General features: G+C 45.4%; 2 protein-coding genes across 2 annotated transcripts; both read right to left on the reverse strand.

The window, feature by feature from the left end:
- Positions 1-152: 152 nt before the first annotated feature.
- On the reverse strand, positions 153-2556 carry six9 (SIX homeobox 9). The gene is made up of 3 exons (XM_021581955.3): positions 1683-2556; positions 1055-1218; positions 153-855 (listed from the first exon to the last, which is right to left on the reverse strand). The coding sequence occupies exons 1-3, from the start codon at positions 2064-2066 to the stop codon at positions 684-686; spliced, it is 720 nt and encodes a 239-aa protein (XP_021437630.2). The 5' UTR covers positions 2067-2556; the 3' UTR covers positions 153-683.
- Positions 2551-14139, reverse strand: LOC110503563 (uncharacterized). Its single transcript, XM_021581956.3, has 3 exons — positions 10843-14139; positions 7955-9426; positions 2551-5786 (listed from the first exon to the last, which is right to left on the reverse strand). The coding sequence occupies exons 1-3, from the start codon at positions 11532-11534 to the stop codon at positions 5095-5097; spliced, it is 2856 nt and encodes a 951-aa protein (XP_021437631.3). The 5' UTR covers positions 11535-14139; the 3' UTR covers positions 2551-5094.
- Between the last annotated feature and the right edge of the window lie 4215 nt (positions 14140-18354).

The following is an 18354-nucleotide window of genomic DNA, read 5'->3' on the forward strand; positions in this document are numbered from 1 at the left end:
AGAGCAGAACTACCATTAAGTTACATTGCTAGATGTTGGCAACTTGGATCACAGAAAACACTTGATGGTACACATTCATGAAAAAAAACTGGAAGATGCCTTTCTCTGAATTATATTCTCATTGACGTTCTTAAGGATAAAGACCACACTGATTTAAACCTTTTTTTTAATGCTATATAATCATGATCATCAGTTGTGATTTTGCCAACAATTGATTTCTGTGAATGTCAGATTTGAGACTTGGTTTCGTGCAGTAAGCTCACAGACGACATTGAAGGTTATATTCACAGAGCATGGCAGTGACTGAAAACATGAAGAAACGTAACAATGGGCGACATTAAAATGGTTGTCAATGCCTTTGGTTGTACTGTCACTGGATATCTTCCGTATGCATTACTTCTCCCCAAGAGGTGTCAGGCATGTCTTGGTTTTAGCTATGGGAGTGGTATCATTCAGCACATCTTGCCAGAGTGCTGCGTTTTAAACATGATTTACATATACTTGTGTCAATGATTAGGTGACAACTTTTCTATTAAACTGCCTTTTATTTTTTCAGATTTAAAACGCTTAACCATTTTGGATACAGGGTGTCACTAAGTTACTAAAAAAGATAATTCTCTCACATTTCTGGCTAGACAACTGAATAGTATTGCCTCTGAAGTGAACATACTATACATAATGGCTCAGGTAGTGGAGAGATTCAGAGTTGTCCCCCACACATATGGCTCTGGGGGTTGGGGGCAGGAGAAGGGGGGACTGGGGGTGCCTGGAGATGAAAGGTCATTGTCAGAGGACGGGTATACTGCTCCTGGGTTTCTGTTGGAGCCAATAAGTGGTCCACAAGCTTCCTGTTCCCTGAGAGAAGAGAGAGCACATTTCAGTTCTCTGGTCATGCCAAAAGAGGGCAGTGGTGGTCCACAGCAAAATGAAATGTAATACTGTCCTAAAGCAAAAACAGAGTATTGACTGCCAGACAAACATTTGAAATTAAAGGAGGGATGAACATTTTCTCATGAAACGTATTCGAGGGAGAGCAGAGAAGGTGAAGACTCACCCGGTAGTACTGTGAGCTGCTCGGTCCCGTTGCCGTCTGTTCTTGAACCAGTTGCTCACCTGGGTGGTGGTGAGACCGGTGGCGGCTGCAAGCGCTCGTTTCTCACGTGGTGAAGGGTACGGTTTATGGTAATACCACTCGCGCAGCACACTCCGGGATTTCTCCTATAAAGAGAAACATTCACTTCAGATTGATGAAACAAGTAGGATAATGATTTAAAGTTCATGGTAGCCGTAAGAGGCCTCTGCTCATTTCCTTTCCTTCATTTGCACCGTTCAGTACATTTGAAGCAGACAGTAAGACACTTTAGACTTGAGTTCCAGGTAGAAAAGTCCTTTTGTCTTGACATACACCATCTTGACTCCACAAGAGCCTTCCTCCCCTCATCTTTTTTGTCTAGTCTAAACTCAGATGCAACACATATGTTATAGATAGCTTAATTATGGACCAAGACCTATAACATATATTATGTGACATTTTGGCAACATGTCCCTAGGGACTTAGCTTAATTATGGACCAAGAGCCCCTAAGTCCCTAGGGACATTTTGTTGCAAAAATGTTCTGAAGCAGTAAAAATATTAAATATTATTTATATTAACTCAAACGTTGCAGATTTAATTCACTGTACCTTGAAGCAGTAGCTAGTCTCCTCTCCATCCCAGATGGTTCTTGGCAGGGGAAACTTACGGCGTACGCGGTACTTCCCCACAGCCCCAAGGGGGCGCCCTCTCTGGCACTCGGCCTCCAGGTAGTGTGCCCTCAGCCAGAGCTGCTGCAGCAGGGGGTGGCTGCGATTGGAGAAGGGGAAGCCCTCCAGGAGGGCGTAGAGGTCCGAGAAGCGCCCCAGATGGAAGGCCACGGCAGCCCGTGCCTTCAGGACGCTCTCCAGACCCCCCAGGCAAGAGGAGGAAGAGGGGGGAAGAGTGCGGAGGAAGCCAGTCAAGCTCTCCATGCGTCCGCTCTGCAGAAGGACCTCGCACACACACGCCACTTGTTCTGCTGAGAAGACCATTGCCACGGAGATGGAGCCCACGCACGACGAGAGGTCAAAAGGTTAGTTGGCCTACCTCTGTGACCTTTCACAACTCTCTGAAGGGAAATGTTTTATTGATAGCTTGAGAGCCTGTAGAGAATGTTAGCTGCAGTCGGGTGAATAAGTCTGTATGAACGTGTGTATATATATATATCTCCTTATTCATACCCTGTCTCCGCCCTGGCAATGTTGAACTCAGGTAACCTGAGAGCATAGGGGTTACAAAAACAGACATACCTGATTGGGTACACAACAGAGAAAGCATTCATCCAGAGAGAAAGCAGGATTGTGTTGTTCAAACAAGCGTATTTAAATCTAATTTACTAACCAAATTGCAAAAGCGCTTCTAACGTGGTTTGGTAGTGTAGGCACTCAATAGTTTGTTCCCCCTTGACCCATAAATCTCACATGGGAGATTTAAATAGAAGCATTCACAAAAATCACCCCAAAAAGAAATAAAATATTTTCTTTATATAGTTTATTAGAATATCACAAAACTGCATATAAAAAATAAAATACCTTTCAGTATAAAACCAACCTCAAATGGTTTTTTTTAAATCTAATAATCCCTTTACTCACTTAAAAAGTACATCTTTGGATAACTCAGCTGGAGGTTGTGTGTGTGTTACAAATTCCTGCACCTGACACGAACAGCCATTGGAGCACCACACACTAAAAAAACAACAACAACAACAAAAAAACACTACATGTAGACAAGTGGTGGGCTACACAAACAAAAACACACATGAACACACGTTCCCTTTAGGCTCAAACTCATGCACTGTATCGTATGGAAAGAAAATGCCTTAGAACCAACAAAACATTTCCAAACATCGATTAAAAACAATTTAAAAACTCAACATGTAACATACCTTTGATGGGTATTAACATCCTATTCAGATTGTAAAAGTGTATAATATCATTTGAGAAGTGGTGATTATCATTAGCTACACATTGAGACTGTCCAACCAGCCATCCCCTGGGAAGGTCCATTGATGCTTTTTCCTTTGTCCATGTGTTCTACTTCTACAAGGACTGCTCGTTTTGTTCCTCTCCCATTCAAAGTATTCAAAGTTACTACTAGAAAATGATTGATACATGCTTTAAATACATGCTTTAAATACACACAGAAAATAAACAAAAACACACAAATATAAAAAACACAACAGTTGGGAGTGACACTGAAGAATAGCGTGGTTTTACTGTTGGCCAGAGAACTGCCATCTGTGTTTTGGTGGAGAGATGGCGAGTACTGTACGTTTATGGCGAGAACAACTGCACCGAGTCTCGCTGGATACCATTCCATTCTAGGAGACCTGTCACCTGCTCTCAGCGCTTCGTGACTCACTGTTGCTGATATCAGGATAGACAGAGGCTGTTTGAAACTCAACCTAACCAGCTAATTCGACCTATCCCGTCCCTTCAGATCAGTGAGTGCAATTCGTCAAGAACAGAGAATAAGGCAGCAGGTTTTACAGAATAGAATCTGGCCATCACCTTAGGCGTAAACATGACACGGACGAAATGTGCAAAACGTACAATGAGCAGGGAGTTCTCAATGGTGATTATGTCATGGTAGGCGTTAGTGATGCTAAAAGAGCAACGGCCGTACAAACCAAGGGCGCCACGTTACGTTTCTCTGGAGTTCGCGAGGGATACAGGTTATTACAAAACTCAAATTCGACATCAACGTGGGAAGTTGCTTGTCTCAATGGTGCTTCATTTTGTAAAGAGTAGAACACATTCTTCACTTTGAAGATCCAAAGGCAGTAAAACCCACACTGGCCCATCAACCTCAGCAACTAGATAACAAGGCACTTATATTAGGTCGAGCTCAAACCCATAAAAGTAAGATAAAATAATTTTTAATTTAAAAAATAAAATAAAAATAAATCGGACAATTTGTAGTAGTGTACGATTGTGGCGCAAATATCGCACCATGTGGTCAAGCAGAGTGTGTAGTGTACACGCGCGTTAGACAGTGTATGAAACCTGTCTTCACTAAAGCTTGGTCTATCCTAATTAGACTGGCTTACATATGTAATACATGTCACATGGTCATATTTACAGAGGACCATGCATTGATTGCATAGAGTAAAAAATAAAATAAAAAAAGTACAAAAAATATGTTTTCAAAAAAATTCCCAGGTGACTCCATTCCCTCCTACAGACCTCAGATGTGACAGAGCTTAGCATGCATGCCAACCTGTAGTTAAATGAGGAGCCTGTGCCCTTTGGCGCGGTGACACTGCTGACAGAGAGGAGTACACAGTCCAGCTCGATGCTAGAGTGTTCGGGGGTTTCTGGTGTCACGGTCAGCCCACTTTCTGTTTGCGTTCACTGAGGCTAAACTGTGCAATACTCAGCAGCACCAAAGTGAGCAGCCATTCAGAACCACACAGTCCAACTTCAACAGGACTTAATGCTTGGCTGCGTCTGCATTTGGCGGAGTTTAGAGACTTAAACAAGACAACCTGGCCGTGGCGTACCGCTCAACCCAACGCCAACTAAAACCCAAGGCATTCATTCCCTTGTAGTACAAATAGTATTGGCTGAAACGGGCACGTCTGTGCATAAAAGCCGCAGAATGTCCTTAGAAATTAACTTGATGCCGAGTAAAAGGAACCGTGCCAGCTCCTCCATTTTGTCTCGGACTGGATTTTGTGACACAGGAAGGGCTCTTGGCTTATGGGAGGCAGACGACAACAGTATAAGAGTTCTAAAACTGTGGAAACCAAGCAGTGGACAGTTGTGTAACAGGCTAGCCTATATGCAAGGCCATCCTCCAGGTAATTCCATGTTGCATACAATCAGCCTATCCCGTGACGGTTTATCCAAAAGGATCATCGCCTAGGATTTTTTTGAGTCAAAGCACATTTCTCATACGAGTCAAAGCCAGTCCACTCTTCAATGAAACCTATCCAAGGGAGCACTGAGGTTGTTCTGTAACATATAGTCTTGCTGACTGAGTTTATGGTGATGTGGGTTGGGGGGGTCTGGGACTGGATTACAGCCCCAACTCATCATCCACAGGGACTGATTGTAGCTGGGTGAGGATCTTGGGCTCTCCATCCATTTCCTCTGGGTCCCCCAATGGCGACACCCTGTCCACATCCTGTTCCGGAGAGGGGCTCCCCAGTAGCAGTGCCTCGCCTCCAGGTAGGCCCAGCAGAGCCGGATCCTCGGGAAGATCCCCCTTCCCACGGACGTCAAACATAGTCAGGCTGGCAGAGGTGGAGAGGGGGACAGGGCTCCAGGTGGTGTGGGAGAGCTGAGTGGTGGGGGTCACTCCACTGCACATGGGGCTGAGGGAGAGCATGCTCTCTGGGGTGAGGGCATTGGGAGGAGTGTGAGTGGCAGAGAGGTCCAGGGTGTGTGGGGAGGTGGTGGAGTGGGGCTGGTTGGTGGGGACACCCGTCTCATGAGTGCAGTAGAGCGGAGAGGAGTTGATGAAGCAGAGGGGGGACGTCTGGAGGGTGTTGGAGGTTGAGACAGAGGTGGAGACTGGGATGAGGGTAGGTGTAGGGTGGATGACAGGGTTGAGTGTGAGTCCGGGGCCTACTCCGTTGGTGGGGTGGGTAGAAGCCTCAGGGACGGGTTTCATGGGCAGGCTGCCGAACTGGATGCCAGCCGGGATAGTTAGGATCAGCTTGCCGTTCTGGTAACTCAGGATGGGGCTTCCACCATAGAGGAGATTCCCTACAGGACAGAGGAGAGGTAGAAGAGAGGAAGTAGTAGTGAAAACAATATTTGTTAGCAGTTCATCACCAACATTGAGATAGCTAAATTTGCCCTAAAAAGCAAATGACTTAGTAATAGGTCAGACACACAGAGAAGATTGACTGCCGATAGCACAGTATGAGGCTTTCCTTATCTTGCTAGAACAAAAGACAACCTGTTGCGTACCGATCTGATACTGACGAACCTGCTGTTTCAACACAACTTTCCTCTGAGCCAATCAGAGTGCACGGACCCCCTGTGGGGGATCCGAAAAGGCAACTATGGGTAGCTGCAGTCCAATATGGGGACGGAGTATGGGCGAGTGGATGCTTCGATAGGAGTGGGTGTGTGGAAAGCGAATCAGATAACTGGGCAGATTTGTTGCCACTCAAGACCATTTTGCGTGGCTGATTGGGCTGCACGACGAATCAATAAGCCGGCGATCGGGGCACCAGTGTTGTATGGGCTTGCCTGCCGACCCGAGACCAATATTTGGGTGGTTCTGCCCGTGATACCATGGTTGTGTCACCAGTGGTAGCTAACATGGCCCCCCTCCTATGATTTTATTTCAAGTAGGATAGCAAACCTACACAAGAAATAACTAATATTGATACGTGAAAATAAAGCCTATGCAATGGGGAGGGCATGAACGGAAACACAACCAGGACAGTGCCTTTCGCTCCTGCTTGACCAGCACTACTGTCCGGCAACGGCGTGAGAAGAAGCTACCTAATATCAGGGGGACGGTCAGTAAGCACGCACATATAAAACGCACCAAGCAACAGTACACCCCTCAACACTTTTAAATTTAAAAAAATAAACAAAATCGTCAATTACAACAGAAAATGAACAATTATTTATGGAAAACTAACAGTGAAATCAGACTCCTCCTCTGGCTTCAAAACAGAAGTTGAATCTCTGGCGGTATTATAGCTCTAATGTACGGTAGTAGCACGGTAAGAAACAGGAGGGACAAAAAAAAACAAAAAAACACCACTCGATCAAAACCGCCTAACCTATGGCAGAGCACTTCACACATCCACTCCTTTCCACACGTCCACTCATACTCCAGACGCCATTTTGGGATGCTTCTCTGAAAAGGAGTGTGTCGACAAAACCTTTTTTTTTTTTAAAGGCACAAGATATCCGCCCCACGTTAGCTTGCCAACTAAGCCAGGCAGTCACACAACACTTCATATGAAACACATGGGGTGGTTAAGTGCAGAACAATGCACACAACATTAGCTGCTTTACCAAGCTAGCTATCTAGCAATCATGACTCTCAGTTCCATTACATTACACAGAAGAGTCATTGGATGAAGGTGTCTTCTGTACAAGGGGACTTTGGTAAAGAGCCCAGATGTTCAATCTAAACATTGTCACTCGTGATACGGTTTTGGAAGTATAAGGAACCTTATATTTCATATCGGCGATAAATAACTTTCTAAAAAAACAAAAAAAAAGGTTTAATTGATACTCAACTGGATAGGGTTAAAGTTAGTGTTTCCATATCTCCATGTTACAATGCTTGTTTACAGAACACAAGAGGCGACCTGCGCTAATTAGCCATTTTAGCATGCTCCAAACACCCGTGTGTAAGTGTCACTCGGGAAGTGAAGCAGGAAATGTAGTGCCGTCGGATGGAGGCACACACAGCTGTATGGATTTGGACAGAATTGCTACAATAAGTCGATTTATTTTATTTGAAGGGTTCTTTCTCGCTGATGAAAGATAAGGGCCATGTGTTTCGAAAAGCCGTGCTGCAAGCGATGATTTGACGTTTCTAAGTGTTAAAAACACAGCATTCTTCACGGGGTAGTCGTGGGCGAAGCTAATGACTGAAACTGTAGGGAGAAGTCAGAGTGCTGCCTAGAGTTTGAGCTAGCAAGATGAATTATTAAATGTTATTCACTCTCCATTATCCCATATGGCCAGTGCCAGTTCCCTTGCTAGCTAATTTTAGCATCACCATTTGCCAGTTAGCAAAAGCCAAACAAAGCTTAAAAAGAAAAGCTACTGCCATCTTGTGTTTTGGAGTGTTCCAGTGATCTGATCAGCGGTTGATCTATATGATGTGAACAACAAAAAAGTTGACTGCCGACACTACCTATCGACAGTCGTCACCGTGTGTCCGAGTCTTAAGTTACCTGGCGAGGCGGAGGGGAGCTGAATGACCCCAGAGTTGAGGAGCTGGACACTAGGAGCCATGCTGGTCGGGGGGCCTACAGTCTGGAGGGGTCCCAGTTGGTTTATCCTAAAGGGCCCCTGAGGCATCCCACCACCAGTGGCCGAGGCTAGGATCTGGAAAGCACCTCCAGATAGAGAAGGGGTGGCTGGGCCGACCTGAGGGAAGGAGAGTTGTCCCGCGGAGGAGACAGGCACCAGCTGGGGCAGGGAAACCAACTGAGCTGGGGTTGTCTCTTTGGACTGGGAGACAGGAACCACTTGGGTAGGGGAGGAGATGATCTGGGGATGGCCTAGTGGGGACTGGATCTGTGTCAGAGTGGGGATCGTAGCTGAGGTCTGGTCACCCAACTGGAGTGTGAGTCCCTGGGGGAGCTGTCCATTGGTGAGCTGGGACAGGGAGAGGATGGTGGATCCCGCTCCCAATGTAGAGGAACCAGTATGATGCTGGGGGAGGGATTGGGCGAGGTGGGGGGCAATGTTCAGAGTCTGGTGGCCCTGGAACTGGGAGAGGGTGCCCTGGGGGAGGGAGGTGGGGGGGACAGGGACTAACTGGGGACACTGGCCTCCAGGGTTGTGTTGGACCAGTTGGGATACAGGGACACCCTGGATGGAGGGCACCACCTGAGGCAGGGAGAATACTTGTGGGCTGGAGTAGCTGTAGGATGACACCACCTGGCAGATGGAGCTGGAGGGGGTGAGCTGAGAACCAGCTGTGGCAAACACAACATACTCCCCCTGCTGGTTGGGGAGGCTCACTACAGGGCTGGAGATGACCACACCCGGGGATGACTTAGAGACCGGGAGGGTGTCGGAGAGGTGGCCATTTTGAGTCAGAACCAGGGAGGGGAGGGAGGTGGGGGAGAATGTTGAGGGGGAAGACAAGGAGGAAGAGGGGGAAGGAGAGACTGTCTGGATGTCCTCGGCTTTGAGAACCATCCCCTCTGGGACATTGATGAAGTCCAGGGTGGGGATAGTCGAGGGGTTCGTCAGGCTAACATTGTCCATCTTACAGTCCTCTGTCAGGGGGACGGAGATGACCGAGCTGGGCTGGGCCTCCATGGCTGTAACCCCCTGGCCCTCCAGACCCATATCCTGCACAACCGCACTGCTTTTGGATATGACCTGCGCTCCATTGAAGAGAAGAGGCGAGTTAGCCGATATGGGGCTGAGGGTAACCGTGTGACCATCGCTCAGGGTCAGCCCGTTGATGATGACGCCACCCCCTGCCCCGGAGATCAGGGAGCCCCTATTGAGGAGTAAGGGGTGGGAGGCGGCGAGGAACCCACCAGCCCCGTTGAGGAAGATCTGGCCCCCAGTGCTGCAGGGGGTACCAGAGAGGGAGATGATGGAGGCTGTGGAGCCCACAATGTCCTCTAGTTTGTCTGAAATGTCGTCACCCTCATCGTCTGTGCTGTGGTTGCCATCGGACTCACTGAGGAAACACAGGGGAGGAGCAGAGGAGAACGATAAGGTGAGTGAACCGTGGGGGGAGTGAGACAATAAAAAGAGACAGCTTATGGAAGAAAAAGGGGGAGTAGAGGGCAAGGATTGCCCGATGGAACGGAAAAAAAAGAGGGGAAAGGGGTCAGAATGTTACAATACACATAACATATGGTAAATCAATAACCGTCAGTGACAATCTCTCCTTTGATCCTATGGTTGACACCGTATTGTGATGTGTATGTCCTGAAATATCCTGGTGCACTGAAGCAGTGTGGGTCACACAGAGAACAATTGGACAACTGATTTACTGTCCCCAGTCACCACAGCCCCTAGATATAAAGATGAAGACTGGACTGCATGGGGGATGATCAGCATTCTGTTTTTATTTCTCCACACATGGGAATAAAGGACATCAACAACTGACACACGAAAACCCCAATTTCCTGTGTAGCTTTGGAAACTGCCAACTTCCCTGGCCAAAACTAGCATACTGTATGTAACCTATACACACAACAGTATAAAAAATATATAAAAAAATAAAACATTTTAAAAAGTACTGGGTTTTTAAATGTGCACGCCAAACGGGGCACAGGAGAGCTGAAGACATTTACGGTTTGAAATATATTATTTTCTCCTTTTGTTCCCCAACACCTACACCATTTCCTCTCTCTTTCGGTCTCTGTTTCCCCCCCTGCTCTCCCAGCGGTGCAGGGTCTCGGGAGCGCGCAGAGGTCCGCCGGGAGACTTTGCGGTGCAGGATTTCAGGAAACTTGAGCCACAATGGGCGCCCGGATCTCACATTTCACAACAAAGCAACATGCTCTTGCTCCCAGTCGTGCTCTCTACGACATGTGTGGCGTCATCACAGTCAGAGTTCATGCGTGCTGTCATTCATAAACATCAAATCAAAGTTTATTTGTCACGTGCGCCGAATACAACAAGGTGTAGACCTTGCACTGAAATGTAGTTCTTGCAGGGATTGATAGCATTTGATTTAAATATCTCGAACATGAACCATACAGTTGAGATTAACCACACAGTCGAGACCATGGTTCAGAAAAGTCTGCATCACACAAAATATGTTTGGAGCACTAAAAATAATATTGCAGTTGACAGATCCATATATGTCACTCTTACCTATCTGATCAGGAGAATTTCGGTGAACATTGTGTGTCAAATGAATCAATATCTTAGTGTGTGCCGTGTGCAGCAGTATGGGCTACATGTACTCTCATAGTCTGGCTGCCTGGCTAAAAATAAACAACTCTGCAAATGACACTGTACATAAACAATTGTGTTCATTATAAAACGAACCACATTGACATAGATGTTTGACATGCAATCGTGCATGGAAGGTTTTAATGGGGTATTTGGTTACAAATGTAGAAAGGAATGCATAGCCTACCTTTTGCTGTTGGTACCAGACGGGGTTCGGTCTCTCTGCCGTCGATTCTTGAACCAATTGCTGACTTGCGTGAGGGAGAGTCCAGTCACATTGGCCAAGTTTTTCTTCTCGTCTGGAGTGGGGTACCTGTTGCTTTTGTAACACTCTTTCAGTGCATTGCGAGACTTCTCCTTGAAACAATATACCGTTTCCTCTCCATCCCAGATTGTTTTCGGCAGGGGAAACTTCTTCCGAAGCCGATACTTGTCCACGGCGCCCAGGCTACGACCTCGGGACCTCTCCGCCTCCTTGTAGCGCGCCTGCAAGTAGAGGTCCTGCAGGAACCCATGGTTGCTCGGGTGGAAGTCGTGGCTTTCCAATATTGCGTACAGCTCCTTGAATTCTTCCCGGTGGAAAGAGACCAGTGCCTGGGCCTTGAGCAACGTCTCGTTGCCACGTAGCAGCTCGGCCGAAGGAGGGATGGTTGATAGGAATCTCCACAGGCGATCCACATTGCCTGCCTGTAGAAGGGCTTCGCACAGACATGCTACTTGATCGGTCGAAAAGCTAAGCGCCGAGTTCTGAAAAGTTTTTAGCAATTGTTCCGAAACTTCATCCGGATCCGTCTCCTCTTTCACGGGAGCGGCCTCTTGGGTAGGATTCTCCGTGCTATTCTCAGATTGTTCTGCAGACTCCAAAGACAAGGAAGCCATTTTTAGTTAAACTTTTTTTAATTTTAGTTCCTCCCCTGCGCGCTCTCTCTCGCCCATTCTCCGTCGACGAGTGTCTGCCACAGCTACACGCGTCACGCACGCCTCTAACCTCGTCAATCTCCGATTTTAAGATTAATTATAGCGATGCCTGTTCAATACCTTTTATTAGGCTACATGTTATTGTTCAATTCCAGATTGAATAACCACGTTATTTTATTGACAATTTGATGTTATTATCAGATTGTACTAAATAGGCCTACTGCCCCCCCCCCCTTTTTTTTTCAGTATACACTTTTCAGCCTGTCTATGGAGGATCAGGATGTAGTAGGGCCCGGCTATATGGTATGTACGTATTCCAGATTATGTACATTATAACGTCACGTGTAGATGTGTCTATTTGTTTACTGATCTCAAAGTCTGTTGATTTCACATGAACAGTTGAATTAAGCAGGATCTTTCCATCTGTGAGATAGGACTACGGGTGAACTAGTCTATGCGTGCTGTGTGTTCTTTCCCTGCTGTCTGTTTACACTGCTGTCTGTTTAGATGGTTGATAGTTGTCTCTCCAGTTCTTCAGCTGGCATCGGAATGAGCACCTGGTGTGGTTTCTCTATCCAAATACTCTCAGTGCAACACACACACACACAGTGCCATGATGTGAATGTTGTTTTGGAATTAAAATGTGCACCCATCTCTCTGACAGTGGGGTTGGTACAAGAGCTGGTTTGATTTGTTTGTATAAATAGAGTGTGCAAATTTGTGACTTTATTTTGCCTTTCTGATAGAATAAACAAATCAAATTGTATTTGTGACATGCACTGAATACAACAGTGAAATGACCTTTCAGTGAAATGAACTTACTTACAAGCCCTTAACCAACAATGCAGTTTTAAGAAAAATAAGTGGTAAAAAATAGATGAGTAAAAAAAACCAAATGATTTAAAGAGCAGCAGTAAAATAACAGTAGCAAAGCTATATATATACAGGGGGTACCGGTATAGAGTCAATGTGCGGGGGCACCGGTTCCTCCAGGTAATTGAGGTAATGGTAATCTACATGTAGGTAGAGTTGACGTGACTATGCATAGATAATAACCAGAGAGTAGCAGTAGCATAAAAGAGGGGGTGGTGGGTGGCGGGACACAATGCAGATTGTAGCCACTGTGCGGGGGCACCGGTTAGTCGGAGTAATTGAGGTAGTATGTACATTAATGTATAGTTAAAGTGACTATGCATATATGATAAACGGAGAGTAGCAGCAACGTAAAAGAGGGGTTGGGGGGGGGCACAGAATGCAAATAGTCCGGGTAGCCATTTGATTACCTGTTCAGGAGTCTTGTGGCTTGGGGGTAAAAACTGTTGAGAAGCCTTTTGATCCTAAACTTGGTGCTCTGGTACCGCTTGCCATGCGGTAGTAGATAGAACCGTCTATGACTGGGGTGGCTGGTGTCTTTGACAATTTTTAGTGCCTTCCTCTGACACCGCCTGGTGTAGAGGTCCTGGATGGCAGGCAGCTTAGCCCCAGTGATGTACTGGGCCATACGCACTACCCTCTGTAGTGCCTTGCGCTCCGAGGCCAAGCAGTTGACATACCAGGCAGTGATACAACCATGCTCTCGGTGGTGCATCTGTAGAACTTTTTGAGGATCTGAGGACCCATGGCAAATATATGTTTTTGTTGTGCCCCCTTCATGACTGTCTTGGCTGTCACACCCTGATCAGTTTCACCTGTCCTTGTTATTGTCTCCACCCCCCTCCAGGTGTCGCTTGTTATCCCTGGTGTATATATCCCTGTGTTTCCTGTCTCTCTTTGACAGTTCGTCTTGTATGTTCCAAGTCAACCACCGTGTTTTTCCCGTGCTCCTGCCTTTTCTATTCTCTTTAATTAGTCCTCCCGGTTTTGACCCTTGCCTGTTTTCTGGACTCTGTACCTACCTGCCTGCCTGACCTCGAGCCTGTCTGCCACACTGTACTTCCTGGACTCTGAACTGATTTTGACCTTTTGCCTGTCCACGACTATTCTCTTGCCTACCCCTTTTGGATGTAATAAATATCAAAGACTCAAACCATCTGCTTCCTGTGTCTGCATCTGGGTCTCGGCTTGTGCCCTTCTTGATTCACCCCCGCCACTGGATGCTGCTAATGCCGGCCTCACCGAAACACTGACTGTGGAGATGCTACAATCTGTGATAGGCACCCCCAAAACCGATATTTTCAGCAAAATTGACTCTCTCTCTACCAATCTCAGGTCAGACATATCAATGGTCAGATATGAGCTTTAAAAAATCTATTGAGAGTATACAGAGTAAGCTCGACGCACATGAAGTGGCCTTATCGGAGCTGGAGCGAGGTGCTACAGACCACAGCACTCGCATTAGCGAGCTAGAGGCTAACATTGGCTCATTAACAACTAGGGTGGCATACCTCGCCAATAGATGCGAAGATATGGAAAGTAGAATGCGGAGGAACAACATTAGTCTACTGGGAATAATGGAGAGAGTGGAAGGCCCAAGACCCACGGAGTTCATGGCCCAGCTGCTTCAGGAGCTGCTCGGCCTGGAGGAGAAGCCACTGCTAGACCGGGTCCACCGCACTCTGCGTACCCAACCCTGGGATCGAGAACCCCCGCGACCATTTGTCATCAGGGTGCATTTCTTTTACGTCCGCAATGACATACTGAGGAGACCGGGAGAAGCATCCTTTCTCCTCTCCAAGGGTAAAAGAGTCTCGATATTTGCGGACTACACCACAGCTGTGGCTAAGAAGCGGGCTAGCATTGGAGCTGTGAAGCATCAGCTACGCGCCTGCCCGGGCGTGAAGTTCAGCCTCATCTACCCTGCGGTTCTCAACAAGAACGTGAAAGCGGCTGTTGCATTGTGTGGAACAAATGGTTGTTTAGCTGATCTTCTTAGCAGGCCGGCTGGCAGACTGGTTGGCAAGCGAAGCCAACTTTGCTGGGTTCATCGACATTTGAATGTCACTCTCTTTTTATTTATTTTTTATTTCCAAAGCAGGTTGCCGCCTCTAATGCCAATATCTGGCTGTTTTCATTGTTCAGTCATAGTTTTACCATCGGTATTGCTGTTAAACCTCTCTTAACCAACGTTTGTTTTCTGTAGACTCTACTGGGGACCGATCTATGAATGTTTGGCTTACTTTGGTTAAATGATCACAAATCTCAGGTAGCACAGAGTAAGAGTTATCATGCTTTGCTCTAAACTTTTTTTGTTTTTAGGGTTTTGCTTGCATCTCAGTTGGGGAGATGCTTCGGCAAGGGAGGGTGTGAGGGAAGGGTTTTTCCCTCTTTATTTGTATATAGTTTTTATGTGTTTTTTGCACTTCGTCGCTTGTCTTTTGTTTTTTAAATTTGAGCTTTTAGGGTCAACTAGGATCTTTAGTTTACATTGTATCTTGTCCTTTACACATCCTCTCTCTCTTAAGACATGACTCAGCCTAGTGTAGCCCATGCGGCTGGAGGGAATGGCTTTAATTTTCTTACTTGGAACTGCAGGGGCATAAATAACCCAGATAAATGTAGTAAGGTGCTACACCACCTTCATCAATTGAAAGCTCACATCATCTTTCCCCAAGAAACTCATCTGAAGGTATCGCAACACTCAAGTCTCAGGTGCAGATGGGTGGGTCAGGTGTTTCATTCCTCATTTCAGAGTAAGGCAAGAGGGGTGGCTATCTTACTTCACCTTTTACATGTTCTAATGTGATCTCAGATCCCCATGGAAGATGCATAATTGTCAGTGGTAGGCTGCTCAATACGAATGTACTTCTTGTTAATATTAATGCTCCTAATTGGGACAATGGGGATTTTTTTCAAATCGGTTTTCTCTACACTCCCAAATATGTCTTCTCTGATGTTGATCTTAGGCGTTGACTTTAAGTGTTGGTTAGACCCACATTTGGATCGATCCTCCACTAAACCACCCACCTTAACAACCTCACCTAGAGTTGTCCGAACCTTTGTCTGAATTCACAGTCTCAGATCCTTGGAGAATGTTTAATCTGCCTGAAAAAGCATACTCTTTTTTTTTTCTCATTGGTTCACCACACTTTTACACGCATGGACTACTTCCTTGTAGATGACAGGCTTCTCCATTCCATATCTTCATGTTCATGTAATCCAAGTGTTGTATCTGACCACGCCCCTGTTACTATGGAAGCAGTCTTTCAAACTGTTGACAATCTGTGACCGCCTTGGTGGCTAAATACTCAACTGCTCAGTAATGAACAATTAGTACATTTTGTTTTGAGTCAAATCGACTTTTTCATGATTACAAATAGAACCCCAAACATCTCTGCGTCTACTCCGGGAAACTGTCAAATCTTATATCAGAGGTGAAATTATTTCCTACACCGCACATGAGAACAAACTGAAAAGGGATAGGCTATCTATGTTAACACGCTGTATTGCCCAATTATTTATAAGGAACGTTTAACTTAAAAAACAAAAAACAAAGACCCTCTTGACTGTGTATCACACCGTCCAATTAGCCTGCTAAATGTTGACTATAAAATTCTAGCCAAACTTCTGGCAAGGCGTCTGAAAACACTCCTCCCATCAATTATCTCTCCGGATCAAACAGGATTTATTAAAAATAGACACTCGTTCTTCAATCTTCGATGATTATTTAATATTATATATAATCCTTCTGTCGTCAATACCTCTGACGCCATTATATCCCTGGATGCGGAGAAAGCGTTTGACCGGGTGGAATGGAAATACCTTTTTTACACTCTAAATAAACTCTGCTTTGGCTCCAAATTCATGACGCTGGGCTGGACTTGGATAAGACTTCTGTACTCGCTGTACAGCAGGTGTATTATTATACACATCCAACCCTTCTGTCTATGTTCCTGCTGCTCTTGCCACATTTGCATCCTTCGGTCACTTATCAGGGTATAAACTGAATCTCAGTAAAAGCGAATTGATGCCGCCTAATATGGCCACAAAGAAATCCCCTTTACATAACTTGCCATTTAAAATTGCTCACAGTAGTTTTATTTACCTCGGGAGTACATGTCACAATCAAAAACCTTTTTCATGACAACTTTGCTCCTCTTTTAACTCGTACTAACCCGTACTAAGGACGATTTGGAGTGCTGGTCTTTGCTACACCTCTCCTTAGTCGCAATAATTAATTATATTAACATGAATACTCTCCCTAAATTCTTATATCTCTATCAGTGCCTTCTGATTTTTTTCTTCCCAATAGATTTTTCAAAAAGATCGACAGCCTAATACTACCCTTTACATGGGACAAAAATCCCCCCGGGGTACGAAAACAGCTTTTGCAGAGGCCCAAACCAGACGGCGGTCTAGTTCTACCGGATTTCAGATTCTATTATTGGCCGCTAACCTTAGGATCATTCAGTACTGGTTGCAGAGCAGAGATATTCACACCTCCAATTTGGCTAGAGATGGAGGCTGCCTCATCTATACCGGCATCATTGTCTTCCCTCGCTCACTCCTCCGTTACAGGCCCTTACTCCTCCTTCACCAAAAATATGTGTGTCAAAACAACATTGAAGATCTGGGATCAATTTCGGCGCCACTTTGGGTTTCAGACAACCTCTTCTTTGGATCCGGTGGCCTCAAACCCAGCTTTCCCCCCCCCCATCTATGGTTGATGGTGCTTTCTCAACATGGTCTAGTCTCGGTATTAAAAGATTGAGAAATCTTTATATTAACAATACATTTAGTACGTTTGAACAATGATCAGCTAAATTTGGTCTCCCCAGACATAATTTATTTAGGTTCTTACAAGTCCGGAGTTACGTCCACAGCATAGATCCAGGATTCACCACCCTTCCCGATGAAACACAGTTCAACACATTTCTTACCCCACTTTCTACTCTGAAAGGCACCGTGTCAATAATCTATAGTCAAATTTGCTCACTACAAACCATCTCATTAAACAATATTAAATCAAACTGGAAGGAGGAACAGGGAGAGGAAATATCTGATGAACTATGGGAAGGGGCACTCAAAGGGGTACATAGCTCTTCTATTTGCGCTCGACACGGTCTCATTCAATGCAAGCTCATTCATAAGGCCCACTGGACCAAAGCAAGGTTATCCAAAATTGACAAGGATGTGAACCCTAATTGTGTACGATGTAATCAGTCTCCTGTTAATCATGTACACATGTTTTGCTGTTGCCCATCTCTTGTTGGTTTCTGGAAAGACCTCTTTAACACACTCTCAGAATTAAGCGACACACAGATCGAGCCAGACCCTTTTATTGCACTATTTGGGGTTTCCTTACCCACAATACAATTGACCAAAATGAGTAAGGATGTAATTGCCTTTGTCACTTTGTTAGCGAGACGATTCATTTTACTTAGATGGAAATCCTCTGTACCCCCCTTTTCATGCTCTTTGGATTAAATCCGTTTTGAATTGCATAAAGCTGGAAGAAATTAAACACACACTCAATGGGTCTGTAGACAAATTCTATGCAATGTGGGCTCTCTTCTTTTCTCATGTTAAACAACCACATTTCCCTGCAGTGCCAGAGTGATGTATATTTATAGATTGGTGATGTAAGAGGCCTGGTATGTGCATAAACGACATCTCGGATGTTAAGGACTGTATTATCTGTGCTTGTTGACCTATAACAATTGTATCAAAATATACATCATTTTTTCCTGTGTTTTCCTTATATTTTATTTATTTATTTTTGTATTTGTACTTTTTATGTCTCTCTCTGTCTCTGTTTTGCTGTCTTTGATGTGTTGTTGTATATTACTACCAAATAACTTACAAGTGCAATTATTTTGTAAATGCTGGTGTTGACAATTCAATA

Source organism: Oncorhynchus mykiss, chromosome 24, assembly GCF_057628025.1.
Source record: "Oncorhynchus mykiss isolate SJ-2025 chromosome 24, ASM5762802v1, whole genome shotgun sequence".
NCBI classification, from domain to species: domain Eukaryota; kingdom Metazoa; phylum Chordata; class Actinopteri; order Salmoniformes; family Salmonidae; genus Oncorhynchus; species Oncorhynchus mykiss.